The 21,663-nt window shown below is 47.7% G+C and overlaps 1 protein-coding gene across 4 annotated transcripts in view; it reads right to left on the reverse strand.

Moving 5' to 3' along the window:
* Positions 1–21,456, reverse strand: part of SLC7A7 (solute carrier family 7 member 7) — a 32,818-nt gene extending 11,362 nt beyond the window's left edge. Inside the window, exons 1-2 of one of the 4 annotated variants that reach the window (XM_040476617.1) lie at positions 21,267–21,456; positions 16,446–16,989 (exon numbers count right to left, since the gene is read on the reverse strand). In XM_040476617.1, coding sequence (XP_040332551.1) covers positions 16,446–16,944 — 499 coding nt within the window. In that variant the 5' untranslated portion in view covers positions 16,945–16,989; positions 21,267–21,456. Of the gene's footprint in view, positions 1–16,445; positions 16,990–17,772; positions 18,040–18,061; positions 18,435–21,266 lie in introns of those variants that run through there. The other 3 variants (XM_040476620.1, XM_040476618.1, XM_040476619.1) reach the window with 3 other exon arrangements.
* Positions 21,457–21,663: the final 207 nt, after the last annotated feature.

The following is a 21,663-nucleotide window of genomic DNA, read 5'->3' on the forward strand; positions in this document are numbered from 1 at the left end:
CAATCAACAGTAGAGTGACTAAGTAAATACTTAGAATACGTAGAATATTAAATAATATGATCCATCTACAACTATAAAAATATAAACTTCACAAACATATTAAGTGAACAAAGACACAAAAAGAATACATATCCTGGGGTGCCTGGGTGGCTCAGTTGGTTAAGCGTCCATCCAACTTGACTTCGGCTCTGGTCGTGATCTCACAGTTCGTGAGTTTGAGCGCCCTCATCAGGCTCTGTGCTGACGGCATGGAGCCTGCTTCAGATTCTCTGTATCACTCTCTCTCTGCTTCTCCACCTCCCCACCCCTCTCTTTCAAAAATAAACACTAAAAAAAAAAAAAAAAGAGTGCATATCCTTTATATCCACTTATATTAAATGGCCAAAATGAATCTATGCTACTAAGAATAATAGTAATTTCCCTTCATGTGTGCATGGGGGACAAGGGGAGTGACTGAGAAGAACACAAGTGGAGTTCAGAGGGCTGGTTTTTTGATGTGGATGGTGGTTACAAATGTGAAAATGTGTGAAAAGTCATCAAGCTGTACACTTATGACATGTGCACTGTTCCTTTTATATTACACTTGAATAAAAAAATTAGGGGCGCCTGGGTGGCGCAGTCGGTTAAGCGTCCGACTTCAGCCAGGTCACGATCTCGCGGTCGTGAGTTCGAGCCCCGCGTCGGGCTCTGGGCTGATGGCTCAGAGCCTGGAGCCTGTTTCCGATTCTGTGTCTCCCTCTCTCTCTGCCCCTCCCCCGTTCATGCTCTGTCTCAAAAATAAATAAAACGTTAAAAAAAAATTAAAAAATTAAAGTTGAACTGGGGCACCTGGGGGGCTCAATCAGCAGCCGACTCTTGGTTTTGGCTCAGGTCATGATCTCACAATTCATGAGTTCAAGCCCTGCATCGAGCCGTGTGCTGACAGCGTGGAGCCTGCTTGGGATTCTCTCTCTCCCTCTCTCTCTCTGCCCTTCTCCCCCACCCCCATCAAAAATAAATGAACTTTAGGGGCGCCTGGGTGGCGCAGTCGGTTAAGCGTCCGACTTCAGCCAGGTCACGATCTCGCGCTCCGTGAGTTCAAGCCCCGCGTCGGGCTCTGGGCTGATGGCTCAGAGCCTGGAGCCTGCTTCCCATTCTGTGTCTCCCTCTCTCTCTGCCCCTCCCCCGTTCATGCTCTGTCTCTCTCTGTCCCAAAAATAAATAAACATTGAAAAAAAAATTTTTTTTTAAATAAATGAACTTTAAAAACATAAAAATAAAATTAAAATAAAGCAACAGTATGCTTTATTACTATCTCCTCAATTCTCTTGGTCTTGCTTTTTTGTTAGCCTAGATCTGTTTTTTACTGAACCTTTTCTAGGTTAGCAATCGTTCTGCTACATACAGTTACAAGGAAAACAGGACTGGGCCTTCTCCTTTCTCTCTACCATCTGTTATTGCAGAACTAACTGCCCTTGCTGTTTTCACTCTATATGTTGCTTCTAGAGCTTTTTATCATCCGCAGTCTCTTCTTCAGATCTTAGTTGATGCTGGGCACCAACCTTCGGATGCTTTTCTTACAGCTCTGGGCCACTCCTGCATTTAATCTTTGTTATGCCACCTCTCCCCATCTCTTATGTATCTTGTTTCTAAAAATCTCAGCTTATCAAAAAGCAGTATGTTTAATCACATTGGTTTGTTCACATGATTCTCCTCTTCCTAAATAAGATAATTTTTTTAATTTTATTTTAGAAAGAGAGAGAGCTCAAGCAGGGAGGAGAGGCAGAAAGAGAGAGGGAGAGGGAGAATCTGAAGCAGGCTCCAAACTCAGCATGGAGCCTAATGCAGGGCTCGATCCCACCATGCTGGGATCATGAGTTGGATACTCAACTGACTGAACCACCCAGGCGTGCCCTAAATAAGATAATTCTGATAAAATAGGTGAAAATTTCATTTTGGAGAAGCTTCTGGTCTTTTTTTTTTTTTCAATCCCTATCTATTAGAGTATAAATTCTTTTCCCTGAACTTTTCCATCATTTCTTTGCCAAACTTTAGAGTGTATTTCTGAGGAAATGCACCATTTCTTTTTCTGAGAGGTACAAACTCTGAGTAGGTATAGTCACTTTCACACTAGGACTCCACATTTGCCCTGGTTATGTTAAATTAATAATAATGATAAAACAACAACAACAACATCCTTATGGAGATTTACAATGACACCTTTACAAGTTAAACGGTATGATGTCTTCGATTGGCTTGAAATAATCTAGTGGGGTGAAGAGGGTGGTTGGAGTGTAGATAAAACAATGGTGATTAATCATTCATGCTGCTGCTTGAACCCTGGGAGTTCATCATATTATTTGCTCTAGTTTTGGATGTTTGACGTGTTTTATGATAAACCTTTAAAAAAAAAAATGTATAGAGGTACGGCTTCTAATGGAATAAAACGGATTTTAGCGAAAAGCAAATGTTTATTAGCCTTATTTAACATTTATGAGTCCAAAAGCATCATTCCCAACCTTCTATCCTATTTCTCCAAATGCACTACTCAGCAACTTTCCACTTTTATCCTTCTACATGATTCCTCACAGCCTCTAAAATACCCAGATTTAGGGGTACCTGGGCAGCTCAGTAGGTTAAGTGTCCAACTCTTGATTTTGGCTCAGGTCATGACCTCATGGTTCATGAGATTGAACCCCGAGTTGGGCTCCACACTGAGCGTGGAGCCTACTTGGGATTCTCTCTTCCTCTCTCTCTCTGCCCCGCCCCCACCAACTTGCACACATGCACTCTCGCTCTCAAAATAAAGAAACATTTTTTTAAATACCCAGATTTGTACCTTCATCTGTGCATTTTTCTCCTTTCCTTTACAATTTCAGGTTAAAGCCACACTAAACACATCTCTCCCAATCTCTATGAAATCTGCTCTATCCCTTACCAGAGTTTATCCTCCTGGCATCTTAGCATTTACATCTTACAGGTACTCTGCTCTAGGTTCTCTTTGCTCTTGCACATGCACAGCCTTCAATTAACAGAGATGAAAATGCCACCTGCCACTCAGTTCACTATCTTGACGTTCAGAGTCACCAGTGACACACCTCAGGTATCCTCTGACTGGTAACATCATTCATCCCACGGGATGGCAAAAGGATAGCCATCTGTGGGTTCAAGTGATTCAAGCAAGCTCTTTGTGGTAGGTTGCTCCAGAAAAACCGCTTGTCTCTACATTAGGCTGGTCTACCTGCAGCCAGAGTCACACCCCCTGGGGAGCAGCCGAGACTCTAAACTGGTTTGCTCAGGCCCGCTAATACCCAGATGTTTCCAGAATACTCTACCACTGCCCTTTCCTCACAAGGACCAGATGTAAGGTTTCTGAAAAAACCTCAGTTGTGTTACCTAAACCCAGAAAGTTCAAGTCTCTCCTCTTTTTACCTGCTGTATTTCTGTGTGTTGTCAGGGATACTCTCTATACCTTAAATATCATGTTTTCAGGGCACCTGGGTGTCTCAGTGTGTTAAGCGTCCAACTCTTGATTTTGGCTCAAGTCATGATCTCACGGTTCATGAGATCAAGCCCCGAGTCTGCTTGGGATTCTCCCTCCCCACCTCTCTCTCTGCCTCTCAATATGCACACTCTCTCTCTTTCTCTGTCCAAACAAATAAGCTTAAAGATAAATAAATAAATTTTCTTCCTGGCTTCCTTGACGTATTGTTTCTTCCACCCTCCCTAGGTGCTGTAATAGGTCTCAGACAGCAGATGGTCCTCAGGTTCTTTTACCTTTCAGGCTACAGGACCATTTGATTACTCAGACATCATGGGTAAGAACAGCAGGAAAGACAACACACGGAGGATAAACCCTACAGATCACTGGATCAGAGTCTTCCTACTATGCCCCCTGGAACTCAGGCAGCATTTTGGTCACCGCGGCTCTGCACCACTCTGAGGGAGCAAGCAGGTGGTCTGTACCAGGAGGCCCTCATATTAAACCACACTATCTGCTCTCTTCTCAAAGCCAGCTAGTCCTTATCGGTCCGATCCTTACTGGTTTGTTCAGCTAGGTACAGTTTGGGTCCTCAGAAACGGGACCCCAAGCTTGAGCGAGCATCAGAATCACCTGAGGCATGTTACCTAGGGCTTGAGGGCTCCAACCCAGAAGTTCTGGATGCAGGAAGTCTAAGACGGGGTTTCCCAGAGGAGTCATGATCTGCCTGCTTTGGGTGTGCTGCCTTAGGTAATCACTAGACGAAATAATCACCTACAGAACAGCCTTGATCAGAACAAGCCCAAACCCTTCCCTTAACTCGGTGCTCCTTTATCCTGGCTGCACATTGGCATCGCTTTACAAGCTTTAACAAAGTCAGCGCTCGGGCCCCGCCTAGGCCAATGAAGTCAGAAACGCTGGGGTGGAGCCCAGGCACCAGCGTGTTTTTGAGGCTTCCCAGGCAATTCTAAGGGACAGTGACAACTGAGAACCTTTCCGCCCAAGGCCTCCATCAGTTCTCCTCAGCAGCAACTTTTCTACTTCCCCAGTTCTCGTTCTCCAAGCCAATTCCCATTCTTCTAACCAGTGGCTCAGATTTATTTGGTTGGGGAAACAAAGTGGGAGAGGAAGGGGCCATTAGCATTTTTCTAAAGCCCTAGGTGATTCCAATGTGCAGCCAGGGTGGGGGCCCACTCTCCCCAGCTCCTTCCCAAGCCTACTTCAGCCTGTCCCCTCAGCCTCTCCTGAGTCAGAGAGAAAGAACAAAAGAAAGAGAAGACCAAGGGTGAACCCCTGAAGAGCCTTGAGGATCCAACCAATACAGAGCTCTACCCTCTGCCTGCGGAGGAAGGTTGTGCCGAAGTTCATGTCGGCCCCACCCCGGAAAGAACCCAAGGCTCTGACTCCAGCCTATGCAGTGTGTGAATGTGGGACGTGAAGTGGAAGCTTCCTCACCTCCAACCTAAAGTGGCTCTTGAGAAAACTCCTCTGAGAAAGTACCTAGGTGCCAAGTAGAAAGTGTGAAGGGCAGAAATCAGTTGCGGGCACAGCATCTGCCTATTCCGCTTCATTAGCCACAAGTACATGAAGTCAGTGGTCGAGTATCAGAAGAAGCTGCCCAAGGACACACGGCCCAAGCTCTCAGATAAACACGCAGAGATCCAAAGTCCCCTACAGCCCACAAGCGGCTCCAGGAGACCCGGGGTGAGCTCTCTGCCCTCCCTCGTGCCTAGCCCACAGTGGGCCCAGCCCTCACCCAACCCTGAGAGCCAAAGGCACACAATGCCCTTCTCCACCAAGCCAAATCTAGAGCCACATCTCCCGTTCGTGCATCCAGCTGCCATTTATTGAAGCACCTACTACATGCAAGTCACTAGGGTCAAGCATCGGGGACACACCTGATCCCGGAAGACCAGCTGTCTGTTCCCAGAGGGGCCTGAGTATGTGCTGCTGGCTGACTGGCACAGTGTGGGCAGACCTCCTGTGAAGACACAGGAAGTAAGAGCTCCTGTTCATGAAAGGCAAAAACAAAACAAAAACAAAAACAAAAAAAACTAGACCAAAGATCCTAGATCACAGGGCAGGCAAGCACAGACAGGACAAGGCAGGAGCAGAAGCGTCCGACACGGCTAACAGTGGCCGAGGCAGGCTGGCTTTCAAGAAAGAACGGTCAGGTGGGGCTGCACTTGGGGACACCTCGCTCTGACTCTGCCAAGGGAAAAGTTCCCTTCTCTGGCAAAGAGGAAGAAGGGTCTCAGCTCTCCTTTCTTTAAAAATAAACTTTTTTAATGTTTATTTTATTTTTGAGAGAGACAGAACGTGAGTGGGGGAAGGGCAGAGAGTGAGGGAGACACAGAATCGGAAGCAGGCTCCAGGCTCCGAGCTGTCAGCACAGAGCCCGATGCAGGGCTCAAACTCATGAACCGCGAGATCATGACCTGAGCCAAAGTCAGATGCTCAACCAACTGAGCCACCCAGGCGCCCCTCAGCTCTCCTTTCTGATCCCTGGAACACTAAAACTGCTTTTAAGTCATCCAAAGGTGGAATGGAAAGTAAAGTTTTTAGAAATTAATAAGATGCATATGACTGAATAGAATTTGCAGTAGGACACACCATTTTTGGCTAACAATTAAGTGTTAGGTCCCTTGCATTCTCATAGATATCATCTAACTTAATGTGACAGAGTAGGTGTATTATCTTTATCTTTTTTTAAGTTTTATTTATTTAAGGAATCTCTACACCGCAGATGGGAGTCGAACCCACGACCCCAAGATCAAGAGTCACATGCTCTTCTGACTGAACCAGCCAGGCACCCCAGTCTTTATCTCATAATTGAGAAAACTGAGGCCACTCAGACAGTGTCCAGCTCCAAAACTTGTATACACCGCAGCATGCCATGCTGTCCCTACTGTATGCAAGGATGTGGGACTGTGAGCAGGATGATCTCCCCCTGGGGTGATGGGGCTTCTGGCTGCAGAAAACTGGGGCAGTCCTCTAAGAACTCTGAGAAGCCAGGATAATCAGCTCTAGGAGGGGCCATCTGCATGCTTCTCTGGTTAGGAAAAGTAACCATTTATAGTACCCTGGCAGGACAGCAAGGTTTTTTCAGAACTCCTAATTCATTTATTCCTTTATTCATTCATTCATTCATTCATTCATTCAGCCAGCCAGAGAACAAGTATGTACTGAGCACTGACTGTGCTCCAGGCCTTGTACAGACCCAGTCCTCAGCCTTTACAGAAAAGTGAACATGGACAATTATAAGAACTGGGTGATGGGGTGCCTGGGTGGCTCAGTAGGTTAAGTGTCCGACTCGATTTCGGCTCAGGTCATGATCTCACAGTTCATGGGATTGAGCCCCTCATCGGGCTCCACACTGAGCATGGAGCCAGCTTGGGAATCTGTCTCTCCCTCTCTCTTCTCTGCCCCACCCCTTGCTCACACACTTTTGTGTGAGTTCTCTCTCCCTAAAAGTAAATAAACTTAAAAAACAGAAAAACCCTGAGCCTGGGTGGCTCAGTTGGTTAAACGACTGACTTCAGCTCAGGTCATCTCACCGTCTGTGAGTTCAAGCCCCGCGTCGGGCTCTGTGCTGACAGCTCACAGCCTGGAGCCTCCTTTGGATTCTGTGTCTCCTCTCTCTCTGCCCCTCCCCTGCTCTTTCTCTGTCTCTCAAAACTGAATGAACATTTTTAAAAAACCTTTTTTTTTAAAAGAAAAGACAGTTTAGGGGCGCCTGGGTGGCGCAGTCGGTTAAGCGTCCGACTTCAGCCAGGTCACGATCTCGCGGTCCATGAGTTCGAGCCCCGCATCGGGCTCTGGGCTGATGGCTCGGAGCCTGGAGCCTGTTTCCGATTCTGTGTCTCCCTCTCTCTCTGCCCCTCGCCCGTTCATGCTCTGTCTCTCTCTGTCCCAAAAATAAATAAACGTTGGAAAAAAAAAATTTTTTTTAATAAAAAAAATAAAAAAAAAAAAAAAAAAGAAAAGACAGTTTAAAAAAGAATAAAAACTGGGTGCTGTGAAAGTCACTGTGAGGCAACCCATCCAGTCTGGGGCAGCGAAGGGGGTGCAGGTGGGCACCAGGACCACCGTTACCTGGACTGAGCACAGGGAGGCTCATGCTGGGGTTGGGGGATGGGAGGACAAACTCCTGGCAGAGAGGAAAGCACGTGATTACCCAGGCAATGAAATCAGCAATGAGTGAAGTCACCCACGCATAGAAAAAACTTACTTAAGCAATAATCAGTAAATGATTTCAAGGTCTATTCGCAATAGTAGCCTATCTAGCATTGTAGTTCATCAGCAGTTCTAAAGGAAAACTATATCTGTAGAGGGACAGTAAGCCACCATGACGGGAGCAGAAATTATTTGCTCTCCTGAAATGGTCACTGTTTGAACAGAACAGGATTAAAGTATGGTAAAAATATAGATCAAGCCTCTAGAAGATAGAGACTCCATTATACAGATGAGGAACCTGAGACTAATAATTTGACCTGATTCCATGCTCTTAACCACCACACATTCCTGCCTCCCAAAGGGATGAGTTCAAGGGAGAGAGATGCTGACCCAAGCACTCTACCCAACCATGGAGAAGACGTGACTGTCAGGTATGGATTCTTCATCCAACTTTTCCAGAAATATACCCCCAAACCAGCCTAAGGAGGACTGAAGTCTTCCCCATAAACCCCTCCCTCAACCTCAGTCCCTCCCTCTAAGAACCACACTTCTTGTCTACAGAATCAGTCTTCTGGAAAGTATATCTACATTCCCTTCCTTTCCCTTGACTAATATCCACTCTGCCACTCCACTGAAGAGGGACAGTTTTCCTGACCTGTTATTTGTCAATTCCAAATGGCATTCCATTCCTTATCTTACTTAACAGTTCCTCAACAAAGGCTACTTTTGAGTGTAAACCCATCCCCCTTGGGTGTGCTGCCTCTGCTTTTCCCCACAGTAACCACACTGCAATAGAATAGTTTATTGATGTGTCTCTATCATCAAGTCGGAGCCAAATGAGGACAGACTGAGTAACAGTCACTTCTGGATCCCTAGGCCTCGCCCAGAAGTAGGCATATAGTAGATACTCAGGTTTCACTGGATGAATAAACAATCTCTCTGAAATCTGACTCTACCCTCACTGCCCTGAAATTTCCCTCTCCAGAGTCACGGTGACTTCCTGTTGATATATCCAAGCAACCGCCCTCCTTATCTAGCTTGGCCTCTTAGCAGATTGGACACCGTTGGCCACCAACTCCTTCTCAAATTGCTCTCTTTTACTCACCAACTCCCATTTCCCTCTTAACTCTCTGGACGCTTCTTCTCCTTGTTGTGGAGTATTTATCCTTCAGTGTTGGCATTCCTGAGATGCTACCCTCGCCCCTTTCCTCCTCTCTTGTTACATCCGGTCAAGATCATCTCATCTGCTACTGTGATTTCAATGACCACCTCTACACCGAGGATTCACGAAAGTATATCACCAGCCCAACCACCGTAATTTCATATGCATATGAATATACAACCACCTACTGGACGTCAGCAGACACAAATTCAACCTATCCAAAACTGATCAATTTCTCTTGACCTACTGCTCCTTCAGTCTGACTCCCTGTAAGTAACTGGCATCACCATCCACCCAGTTGCCTGAGACAGAAACGTGGTCATCTTATCATCCTCAACCTCCACCCATATCCATCTAATCAGTGTCTAAGTCTTAACCAGTCTCCTCATTTCTCATCCCATGACTCTAATCCAAGCCACTATCCTCCCTCACTGGGATCATGGCAACAGCTTCCTAAGTGGTCTCCCTGCTTTTAGTTCTGCAAACTGAAGTCAGAGTAATCTTTCTAAAAATCACAAATTCTACAACTTAATCACAAACAACACAAGTCACTCTCCGCTTTACTCTCAAAGAGGTTTTTTTTATTACCATAGGAGAAAGCCCACCAAACTCCTTAATATGGTTTGTACAACAGATTGTATTTTCCAAAGATGTCTCAACAACATTTCCCAACCCACATGCTTTTCATACAATGTGACTGTAACACTCTGCCCATCAAGAGATAGGGTCTTTGCCTCTTCTTTTAAGAAGAGATATTCTTCTGTGAATGTTTCTACCTACAGAGTTCAGCAGGAAAGACACCCTGTGACCTCAGAGGCTAGGTCATAAAAGGCACAGCTTCCACTCTGGTTGCTGACATACTCCGTTCTGGAAGCCTTCAGCTGCCAAGTAAACAGTTTGATTGCTCTGGGGCCGCCATTACATGAGGAGACTCAACATAGTCCATATGGAGGGACCACTTGGAAAGACACATCTAACACAACACGAAGAGAAAAAGATGCCCAGCTAGCCCCCATCTTATTCAGCATACCCTCGTTCTAGCTCCTGCCACCATCTGACTACCACCACACGAGACCCTGAGCCAGCACTGCCCCAGTTACCCCTTCCAAAATTCCTGAGCTACAGAAACCATAAAAGAAAACAGCTGTGGGGCACCTGGCTGGCTCAGTCAGAACATGCAACTCTTAATCTCGGGGTCATGAGTTCAAGCCCCACATTGGGTGTAGAGATTACTTTAAAATAAATAAATAGGGGCACCTGGGTGGTTCAGTCAGTTAAGCGTCTGACTCTTGGTTTCAGCTCAGGTCATGATCTCACAGTTTGTGGGTTTGAGCCCTGCATCGGGCTCCATGCTGACAGCACAGAGCCTGCTTGGGATTCTCTCTCCCTCTCTCTCTGACCTTCCCCAGCTGTTTCTCTCTCTCTCAAAATAAATAAATAAACCTAAATAAATAAACAAACATAAATAAACATAAATAAATAAATAAATAAATAAATAAATAAATAAAATGACTATTATTCTATGTCACTAGATGATTTATTATAGAACAATAATAACTACAACTAATAAAGCCCTGAACAAACTATCCTACCATTTCCACCCACCTCTGCAGGCCAGCTGTCAACATTTCCTGCCTTAACCTCAGTATTGCAGCCCACCCTGAGCTCCTTTACTGAAAGGAGTCTCAAAAACGACCTTCTTTCTTGTCTTAGGAGTTTTCATACCTCTTGTTCTTGCTGCCTGAGATGCAACTCCGCCTTCTTTTGGTTAATTCCTCATTCAGGTGTCAGCTTAAACTTCCTTACAGAGTTTCTACACTCCTAGGCTAGCCTAGGTCTGCTCCCATGGCTCCCTGTGCCTAAGAAATCACAACACTCATTATAATCCATTGTAACCTTGCGTTGGGTTGCCCACCCTGCCAGCCCCCAGCATGCTCGCGCACACTGAGAGCTCCAGGAACACAATGATCAGTGCTGGGAAAATAAACATTCAACAAGTATTTACGAAGCACTTGCCTATCTCCAGCCCCATCTCTTTACTGAGCTCCAAATGGGCACATCCACCTCCTATCCTACAAATTTCAAATTCAACATGATTCCATCCTCCCCATCCCTGTAAACAATGCCACCACCTACCAACTGCCCAAACCAGAAATCTCAGCTTTTCATTCAAGGAATAGTTATTAAGCTCCTCTCTTGGTTTCTTTGCCGGGGATACAGTGGATCCTAAGACAGGCTTAGCCCCTGGGATACAACATTTACAAGCTGGTGGGTGTTTTCCTCATCACCTACCTCTCTCTCTTACACCAGACATCCCAATAAGTATTACTGGTTATACTGATTATACCTTCTAAATTGCTCTCCTATCTATCCATCCTTTCCTGGAGACGTCATCTCCTAAGTAAGCCACAGCCCCGCTGCCACTGCCCTCATTTGGGCTTTTGTCATTTCCTGCCTGGATTGCCACAAGAGCTTCCTAACCTGTGGAATAAAATCTTAACTCCCTAGAACATGAGCGTCATGTTCTAGCCGCTTGCCTCCTTTTGTCCCCTCACATCCCACAATTGCCCCGCGCACCCCACACTCCATTCTTTTTCTCACCTTTGTGCTTTACATTGCCTTTCCCTGTGCCTAGAATGTCCTTGCCCTTCTCCATTCAACATATTTATTGCGTACCTAGCAGATGCCAGGCACTGTTCTAGGTGCTGGATATTCAGCCGTGAGCAAAACAAAGTGCTTACTTTCGTGGTGTTTACACTCTAGAGGGAAAGATAGACAACAGACAAGTAAACGATTATTGTCAGGTGGTGACAGGTGCTATCAAGAAAAACAAAACAGGATGGGAAACTGAGAGTGACCATGAGAGACAGGAGAAGTCTCTGGCGAAGTAACGTCTGTACAAAGACCCGAGTGGACTGAGGGGATGAGCTCTGAGGACATCTGAGGAAAGAGGCTTCTCAGCAGAAGGAACGATAAAGTACAAAACTCCCGAAGCAGGAACAGGCCAGGCAAACTGGAAGAAAAGCAAGAAAGCCGGTGTAGCTCCAGAGAGAGTAAGGGGGAGAGAGGTCTGAGAGAAGTCAGATGGCACCTTGTAGGCCACGGCCAGGGGGCACTTCAGCCACCCCTTGACGCCATTTCATCCTTCAGCGTTGAGTACAGACATCTCCTGAGTAGGGCCCACCCCACCCGCTCCCAGCACTTACCCATATGAAGTGTGTAATTGACTACTTCCTGTCTCCTCCACCACACCGTGAGTTTCCTGCTCTACCTTTCAGCTCCGTATTTTATAAAACCCATCACGTTCAGTAAATTTGTCTCCAGTAGTCAAAACTTTCTCCCTTGGCTCTGATTCCATGCCCTGAGAGCAATCCCTGATTCCTCGATGGGTTTCCTAGGGACTATGGCATTAGGAAGCCTTGACAGTGAACACACACCTTCTGGTCATTAGAAATTATGCTAATGATGTATGCTCATCATTGTACATTCCTAGGCTGCCATCATCATTTACACATCAGTCTCTGTTTTAAGTATGACTCAGTTGATGGAACAGTGACCGACTCTGGGTCATGATGACCCAAGGAGGGTGCTGCTCATGGAAAGGCCACATAAGCAGCCTAGCTCCAGATGCCCCTCTACTCATCCCTCAGCTCACCTTCCCTATTTCAGATGGAAGCCCCATCACTGCCCCCCTGTCCAAGCTTGAATTCTTAGCATCACCTCTGAGAACTGCCCCCCACCACCACACACACCCATCCAGAAGTCCTAGAAACCCTGCCTTATTACTACTTTTCTATCCACCCCCTCATCTCTGGTCCAAAGGCCTTGCTCACCAGCCTTCAAGCAGACTCAGGTGTCCACTCCCTAAACCGGTGTGCCTACCTTCTGATTCTCACACTTGCCAAAAACACTCCACCTGGCCACCAGTGTTCTTCTTCCAAGCAAATCTAATTTCACTTCCCCACTTACAATCAACAACTTCCCACTTTCCAGATAAAGTCTAACCTGTGTAGGCAATGTATAAACCAGTCTTGGAGCTGGCCTTGGGCTACGTTTCCAGTCTCTGCCTTCTCACCCTCTCCCACCCTGCATTCCAGCCACACCAACCACCTGGAATTCTCTGAACATTCCATGCCTGTCTGCACCTCCACACCTTGTCACACTGCAGTTCCCTCAGTGAGAAGTGTCCTAGGAGACAGTTCCGTATCTTTCCAAAATTCAGTTCAGACATCATGGTCTCTGTGACATCCTCCTATAAGCCCTCTTCCCCAAATGAAGAAAATTGTCCTGCTTTCTCCTACAGTGTCTCTATCACCACATTTCCTACATTGCATGACAATTATTGGTTAACCTATCTATCTCTCTCCTTGACTAGGAGTTCTTGGATGGCAAAGTCCAGACTTTATTCTTCTTTGCTTCCCAGCATTCATTGGAATACCTAGCGCAGAGAATGCTCTAAATGTTCCGTGAATGAATGAAAGTTCTGTATTAAATCCCTATTCTCGCTAAGGTCAAAGATTCAGCCTCAGTCCTCACTTTGCGCATACATTGTTGGCATATATTTGACAACTTTGGTGGAGTGACAAGGGCACCAGACCTGTGCCTGAGGGAGGGCTCAGTAGTGGTGGGACATTGGGCAAGTGCAGGGATGGTTTACTTCCAGGCCACTCTGCGAATGAAGTGAGGCTGTGAAAACCATAAATCATGACTCAAGTGTAACATATTAATGATTATTGTGTTTAAAATTTCTTTCTTGGCTGCTTCTAGGCCTTTTGCTCTACCTTTCTCCTGAATGGCTATGGCTAGATAAATAAGATATTAAGATAAACAAGGTATTACTGCATAGGTAGTGTATGGACAGAATGTTCATGTATTGGGTGCTCATTAGACAATGGTTGAAGGAAGAAACTCATGAATCATATGTCCCTAAATTCTTAATTACAATCTTGGTTGCCCTTTTGAACCTTCTTCCAGATCTCTAGGTCCCTCTGAAGTAATTAAAGACAGAACAAAGTCCTGGAAGCAGCCAAAAGAGAATAATTTCAAACATAATAATCACCAATACATTACACCTGAGTCATGATTTATGGTTTCCACCAAATCTCACTTCATCCACACAGTAGCCCAGAAGTAAAACAGTTACTGCACCCTGCCTAGGGTCACGCAGGCTCAAACACAGATCTGGTGTATCTGTCACTCCATCAGAATTATGTTATATATATGCCATAAATCCATGCACAAAACTGTATCTTTTGATTAACTGGGGAGCTCTGCGGACAAATCATAACTGTGGCTACTCTGCCCATATCCTTACAAGGGTGTACCTGCATGTGTATGTGCACCCAACTGTAGGGTCTGAGGACATCTCTGTCCCCAATTAGACACAGCAAATTAAAAAGGGGTGACTGACGCCTGGGCGGCTCAGTCAGTTGAGCGTCCGACTTCAGCTCGGGTCACGATCTCAAGGTTCATGGGTTCAGGCCCCACATCGGGTTCTGTGCTGACAGCTCAGAGCCTGCAGCCTGTTTCAGAATCTGTGTCTCCCTCTCTCTGCCCTTCCCTCACTCACGCTCTGTCTCTGTCTCAAAAATAAATAAACATTTTTTAAAAAGGGGTGGCTGATGGAGGTAGGCACAATGCCAGACTCAAGGAACAACAGCTGTCAGACATGACACAGATGGAACTCATAAAGAATAAAACTGCCGAACTAAAGTCAGGCCAGCACCCTGGAAGCTCCTGAAGAAGTCAACACTCGTCCCCGCCCCAGCGGCCTGAGGCCTCATAGTCATGTAAGAATTGAGATGGGTAATGGTGACTCTGAGTCACCAAAAGAAATGTCAAGTTATGAAGGCAGGCAGACATATCATTGGTTTTAAAGAGATTTCAACGGAGATGGTTAAAATTATTGGATTCTAGTACTTCAAGCGATGCAGCCATCTTGGAAATTTTGCTTGGAATAATCCCTACACCACACAAGATACATAGCAGTATGCCCACACTGGAGCGCGCCTCAAGACTGACAGATCCTAAAATTAGTTTCCCCAGTAAGTCAACTGTAAATGACGCAAGAGACATTACAGATCACATCTGAGACCTCAAGGGAAAGCCTCCTTCTTGTAACAAGAGACAGTGCCCTCCTCCCCTCCCTGATTGTTGCCATGCCTGACAAACATCCCCATACACGAAGAGGAGTCCAAGCCACAAGCACGGACGCACAAAGCACAAGGGGACCCCATGGAGACACCCAGGACTCCGCACAACAGTCAAAGGGGGGAGGCTGGAGAGGAAGCTGAGGAATAAGATGGGACAGTGGAGAAACCTCGAGAAAAGAGGACACAAAGCCGACTGGAGAGGATTGATTCAGGGAGCAACTACACCTGGTACAAAATGCCCACACTCCGCAGCCACCACTGCTAGGGAAGGTGCCCCTTAAAATGACAGAATTTCAAAGCTTCTCCACATTAGGGGTGTGGGAAGGGTCTCCAAGATTTCAGGTGAGGAGGGCATTTTTCCAGAACAGAGGCCCCTGGGGGATGGGGCTATAGACGATCAGCTTCTCGGGACCTCCAAAGTGGCTTTGCTGAATGTATAGGTTTAAATACATTATTTATGAGACAGAGCAAAAGTCAGGGTAGATTGAAATGACGGTTTTAAGAATCTGGCCCACAGGAAAACTCGTATAAACAATAAGATATTCATTGGCGCATTACCTGTGTGACTAACAAATTAGAACCCGCTTAAATGGCCACTAAGAGGACTGATTTGTTAAATAAACAATACATCCTTGACATTAACATGGAATAACATAAATAATTTTTTTTTTTAAATAGATCCCTAAGTAGAAAATGTCACTGGTAAATTCTGGGAATAAAGCACAAACTGGAATTATATGTGTACCATGATCCCATATTTTAAAAACAAAACAACTACCTCTCTCAAAATAAATAAACTTTACAAAAAATAAAAACAGAAGAAAACTACATTTTTTTTAACTACACTTCTTAAAGGAACAAGAAAAAGTCAGGAAGGGCATATGAACTGCTAGTGGGGCTACCGTGGGAAAGTGGGGAAGAGGTGAAGTGTTCTCTTTATTGTTGCTTGTTTTTACACGTTGCTACCATTTGAATTTTCACACGAAGCCCACACTAATTTAAAGACAACAAGGGGGGGCGCCTGGCTGGCTCAGTCGGCAGAGCATACAACTTTTTTTTTCCTAACGTTTACTCATTTTTGAGAGATGGAGAGAGACAGAGCACGAGCAGGGGAGGGGCAGAGAGAGAGGGAGACACAGAATCCGAAGCAGGCTCCAGCCTCCGAGGTGTCAGCACAGGGCCCGACGCGGGGCTCGAACCCCCAGGCCCCGAGATCCTGACCTGAGCCCAAGCACTTAACCGACTGAGCCACCCACTTGCCCCAGAGCATACAACTCTTGATCTAGGAGTTGTAAATTCAAGCCCCACGTTGGGTGTAGAGATTACTTAAAAATAGAATCTTTTTTTTTTTTTTTTTTTTTAAATAATAAAATGAAAACAAGAGTGTTTGTCGGAGGCATTCGCTTCCAGCTCCTTTCTCACTGGCTTACTGGACTCACATCCCAGCCTCTGCCCTGGCACTCCAGCCCACACCTCCTGCCCTGGCCCCACTTACAGATACAGGCAGCAGCCAGCAGGCGCCCAGCCGCATAGGGGGCAAAGCAGCTCGGGAAGATGGGCTGCACCATGTAGTTGGCAAAGGTGATGGCAATAATGGCCTGGCTGGTGGGCTCGATGATGAGGAGCGAGGTCCACAGTCGGATGAAGGCAAGGAATCCCCCGAAGGCCTCAAGGATGTAGGCATAGCTGGCTCCAGATTTCTTAATGGTGGTGCCCAATTCCGCATAACAAAGGGCCCCAAAGACGGAGAAGAGGCCCCCAACAGCCCAGATGACCAGGGAGAGGCCAAAAGAGGCACTGTACATGAGCACGCCCTTGGGGGAGACAAAGATGCCCGAGCCGATCATGTTCCCCACAATCAGGCACACGCCATTAAGCAGCGAGATCTCCTTCTTCAGCTTTACCTGCTCAGACCCTGAGCTGGCTTCATCGCCCAAAGGGGAGGCATCCCCCTCTTGCTGGGAGGCCACTTCATATTTAATGCCGTCAGCCATGGTGGAAGGAGAAGAAAGCCGTCACCAGCTTCTTGGCATCGCCCTCTAAGGAAGAAAGATGAAGATATAACTCAGGTGGCTGGCAATTACCTAAAACTCTTGCCTATGGTGGTCAACAGGGACAACATCCGGCCCACCATCTCAGAGAGCTCACTCTGGCCTCCCATCTCCCATTAACCTCTTCTTCTCCAGCTGGCTCCTTGAAACAACCCCAAGTGGAATTTCTAAGAGAAGGCACTCATTCTCTAGAGAGAAAGCAGCATTTCTCCTCATTAGGAGGGTGCTGCCCCCCAGATTTCCAAAATAGAAAATTAAATCCTGGTTCTATCGGACTATGCTGGGATACAAGGCAATTTGGCAGTCCCGAGGTATAACCATCCTGATTTGAGCCTGAGTTTTTTTCAGCCTTGCCCCAAAAAAGCCTGTCTCCCTTCCAATTCCAGTCTCACCTGTTACCTGTGCTGAGCTGCAACATTAGGAACCAACCTTGCAAGCAGCCTCTCTGTGGGTTCCCCTCACAAACTTCTCTCCTCCCCAAGGACACTGACTCTGGCAAACCTAAAGGCTTCATGGACCTCTTGCCGGAAACCTACAACCATCCCCTTGCTCAGGGAGCATCTCTTAACCACCCTGAGGTGAAGTCTGCAGTCCTAGCAGAGCCCAAGCAGCCCCACTCCTCTCTGAAAGAAGACAGATTATTGTCCTCTTTTCCTTCCCGGACATCTCTCTCTCGAAGCCCCTAGTGTTCCAGCCTCCTGCTGTCCAATCCCCCACGTCAGCATAGGTGCATCACCCAAAAAGGTATGAATGGGAAAAGGGTGATCCAACCTAGGGATGATGGGAGGCAGCTGATGATCGCTCCCCCGCCCAGGAATTGCAGCTGGAGAGCTGAGACCCAAAGACCCAAAGCTGAGGCAAGTAGCTAAAGCGCCAGCAGGTGCCCGAGAGCACTGCAGAGTGGGAGACAGCGGAGAGGAAGAGGAGAGGCTGGCGGACCAAGTGGAGAGGTGCTAGGGCCTGGGGCACTGGGGAGAGGAAGTGATTGGACAGCGCAAAGCAGCACAGGGGGTGGGCGAGGGGAGGGGGTTGCTGAGGGGAGGGCGGAAAGCACACTCACTCCCTGAACCTGGGTTCCAGCAGATTCCCGCTGTGGCAGTCCTGGGGAGCCAGAGCCTCCAGGCACTATGGCCTGACCACTCCTCCTTTTCAGCCGGCAGTCAGAGGAAAGGCCAGGCAAATGCTTATGGATTTAAATCAAATGGAGAGGTCAAGACGGGAGGAGGGAATGAGGGAGGGGGAGAGGAGTGTTAAGCAACTGTCTGGGTCTAAGGTTCACTGGCCTTTCACATCTGCAAAAGGGGCAGCCTGGAGCTCTTGGCTCAGCACTTTCTGTGATAAGAAGGCGCTCTCTCAGGAATCTCCTTTGTCAGCGCTGCTCCAGGACTGAGGGCCCAGAAGAAATGACAGTCCATTGGGTGCAGTTTCTTTAGCCCCAGGGAAGTTGGCCCTGAGGAAATTAGCTGAGGACGGGGCGGTGGCCTGAGAAGGAATGCACAAGCCTCTGTCCTCCAGGCCCCACCCTAGCCCCACTCCCCCCTCGCCCCAAACAAGAAAGGCTAGGCGGGGAGATTGCACAGGGTGCCACAAAGGCTTGTTGCCCGTGCTGACATTAGAGGAAGTGTAAGTGCAGTCCTCATGCCTCGTGATGGGCCTCGTAAGAGAAGAACTCTGCACACTTCCCCTCAGAGCAAAGGATGGCTGCCCCCAAATTTGAGCCACGACCTCAAAGCTGAGCCTCAATCTACTTCCAAGGCAACAAGGTCAAGAAATGAGGCTCTGGGGTGCATTCGGTTAAGCGTCTGACTCTTGATTTCAGCTCAGGTCATGATCTAATGTTCATGGGTTCGAGCCCTGCATCTGGCTCTATGCTGACAGCAGTGCAGAGCCTGCTTTGGATTCTCTCTTTCTGCCGCTCCCCTGCTTGCTCATTCTCTCTCTCTCTCTCTCTCTCTGCAAATAAGTAAACTTTAAAAAAATTAAAAAGAAAATGAGACTCAAACCTCTGGCTGCATCCCCTCCCCATTCATGTGCCCTCTCATCCTTAAAAAAATAATAATTCCTATAAACAACTTCCCCACATACAAGTTTAGTCCAATTTCCTAAAAATATGGGGAACTGAGATTTCATTGAGCTATCTTGCATAGACAGGCCAAGAGCAAAGACGTTGAGCATTGTTTTGGGAAATCACATATTCTAGCTTCATATCCATCTACTTCGGTCTGGTATTCTGGTTCTCTTCTACCAACAGAAATACATCCTATCTATCCTGAAATCTGCCGGTCCTTTCCCACACCCTTTCTAACCCTCTTTGGTTAACCTAAGAAGGAAGATCTAAAAATCCCCAGGGTGTGGGGGAGGGTGGCTTATCTCTACCCTACATCTTTGCATTCTGGTGAGCTCGCCCTTCCCAGAGATCAAGCTTCTCCTAAGCCATCCTCACAAATACCTAAAATCCCTCCAGAGGAGAGAGTCCTTTTCTTCCAGCAGCCCCCTCAACACTCATGTTAATGATAACTGTCATCTATGGAACACTTATCAGGTGCCAGACATACTGCTAAGCACTCCAATGCTTGATCTCATCCAAGCTTGCCTGCAGCCCCAAGAGGCACTAAGTCACATGTCGGGGTGCCAAACCGGTGAAGGAGGCAGGTGGGCTCACCAGCAGAGCCCATGCTCTGTGCTATCTCCCCTACCTCCCACCAGTTCCAACCGGCCTTCCCCTCAGACAGGAAAAGGCTTCCGATGGCTCCCTAATGAATTACCTGGGGGAGGGTGTGATTAGATTAAACGGAAAGCCTCTGCCATCCTTCAGCCTGATGCCTAGGCTACCTCCTTCCCAGCCTGCTCCTCCCCTTTCTCACCCCTTTGCAGGGATGAGGGGCGACTACAAGTCTTCTTGGCGGCGATGCTATTGCTAGGATGGCCACTGCCTGGCACATAAAAACACATCATGCCGCCTGCCCTTTTAAGACCAAATTTCCTGGCACCAAGGGGTGGGCATATGTCCTAATGGAACATAAAGGAAAGGGATGAAGGAGAGATGAGGAAGGTGGGACAAAGGAAGGGGAAACTGTGGCGGAAAGTAGCGAAGCAGTGTGCAGGGTTTAGTCCCAGGCTGGGGGTATGTGAAAAGCGAAGTCCTTTATCTTGGAATCTTGAGACAGATACCCAGAGGAGGGGGGTGAAACCCACACTCCAGCAGGACAGCACACCCTAGCGGTCTCACTAGGAAGTGCCGCCAGTGGAATCTTCCCTATCTTACTCCTTAGTCTGTGCAAACTGGACAGGGGAGAATGCCCTTCAGAGAAAAGATGCCCCCTCTTAACCACTGCTTAGCATCGCAGCCGTGGGCAGGAAGGCACCGTCTTTGGCAGCTCACATTCCTCCCTGAGAGCCTGGCTCTTGGGTAATGCTTCCACCGTTCAGGCAGCCTGGGACCAGCAGGACCTCTCCCAAAGGGCTCTCCCACGCCAGGCTTTACAGGAGAAACTTGTAGAGTCTGGCACCCCAGGAGATACCGGCCTTCCTGATACACAGCACCCTGTCTTCTTCCTGCCTGAGGAGCATTCATCCCTGAGTACTCAGTGGAGGTTACAGGACAACACTCATAGCCTATGGGTGAAGATTCAGATTCAGGGCTTCAGGGAAAGTGGGCACAGGGCCCACAGCATGCCATGCCTAGCACAGCAGCCAGTGGAGTCCTGGACCCGAACCCTACCTGTGAATGACAAAGCCAAAGCATACTTCTTCCAGGAACGAGAACACAGTTCAGGGTCTTGGCTGTTCTGTCAAGCTCAAGAGCTAAATGAAGAAGACACTTTCTCCCCTAGAGACCCCATGTCCTGCCTTCCTAGCTCCAACTGGTCTGTGCTTCCCCCTCTAACAACAGAAAGAGAAAACACATACACTGTGGTGCAGCCAGATTCCCCCATCACCCCAAGCTGGAAGCTCAGCTCCTCCCTCCCCAGTGCTCCAATTGTTTTTCTATATTCCAGTGAGGCTACGATAGTCCCTTTAAAAAAAAAAAAAAAAAAAGTGAAACAAGAAAGAAATTGTTTACTCCTGCGGCCAGGGCTCCCATTAGCGTAGGGCTGAAGTCTCTGGGCAGAAAGAGGGCTCTGCCTAGAGAGGGCCGAGGCCAGGGCCAGGGCCGGGAGACAACGGGCTCTTGGGTCTCCGGTTGGCCAATTTGCAGGACACTCACTCCATCCTCCTCCGGCACTTCCCCTCTGGCCTATAGTCCCTCCTCTCCCACCTCTTACCTGTCCCGTGACCTTTGGGCAGGTGCGAGGAGGAGGGGCTACCCGCAAGCAGGGGGTTGGGGCGGGGGAGGGGAAGGTGCTAGGAAGGGAAGCCAGCTAAGGCTGGAGCTGCAGCAGCTGCTGACTCCGAGGAGCTGAAAAGGCAGAGGGTGACGGGGACCGAAATGGAAAACAGGAAAACACATGTGTGACTCTGGCCGGCAGCGGGGAGGGGCCAGGGGACGGGCTGGAGCTGGGACTGCCCGGTCAGACCCAGAGGACTTCGACGCCTGCTGGCCTCTAGGCACCTTCTCTACTCAATCTCAGCTCCTCCTCTTCCCCACCTCAGCCCCTGAACTTCCTCGTTGCCCTATGTTTACTGAGCACTTAAGTTCTCCCAGTGACTGGCAGTCCCCTC

Source organism: Herpailurus yagouaroundi, unplaced genomic scaffold (assembly GCF_014898765.1).
Source record: "Herpailurus yagouaroundi ecotype Mexico unplaced genomic scaffold, PumYag 141, whole genome shotgun sequence".
NCBI classification, from domain to species: domain Eukaryota; kingdom Metazoa; phylum Chordata; class Mammalia; order Carnivora; family Felidae; genus Herpailurus; species Herpailurus yagouaroundi.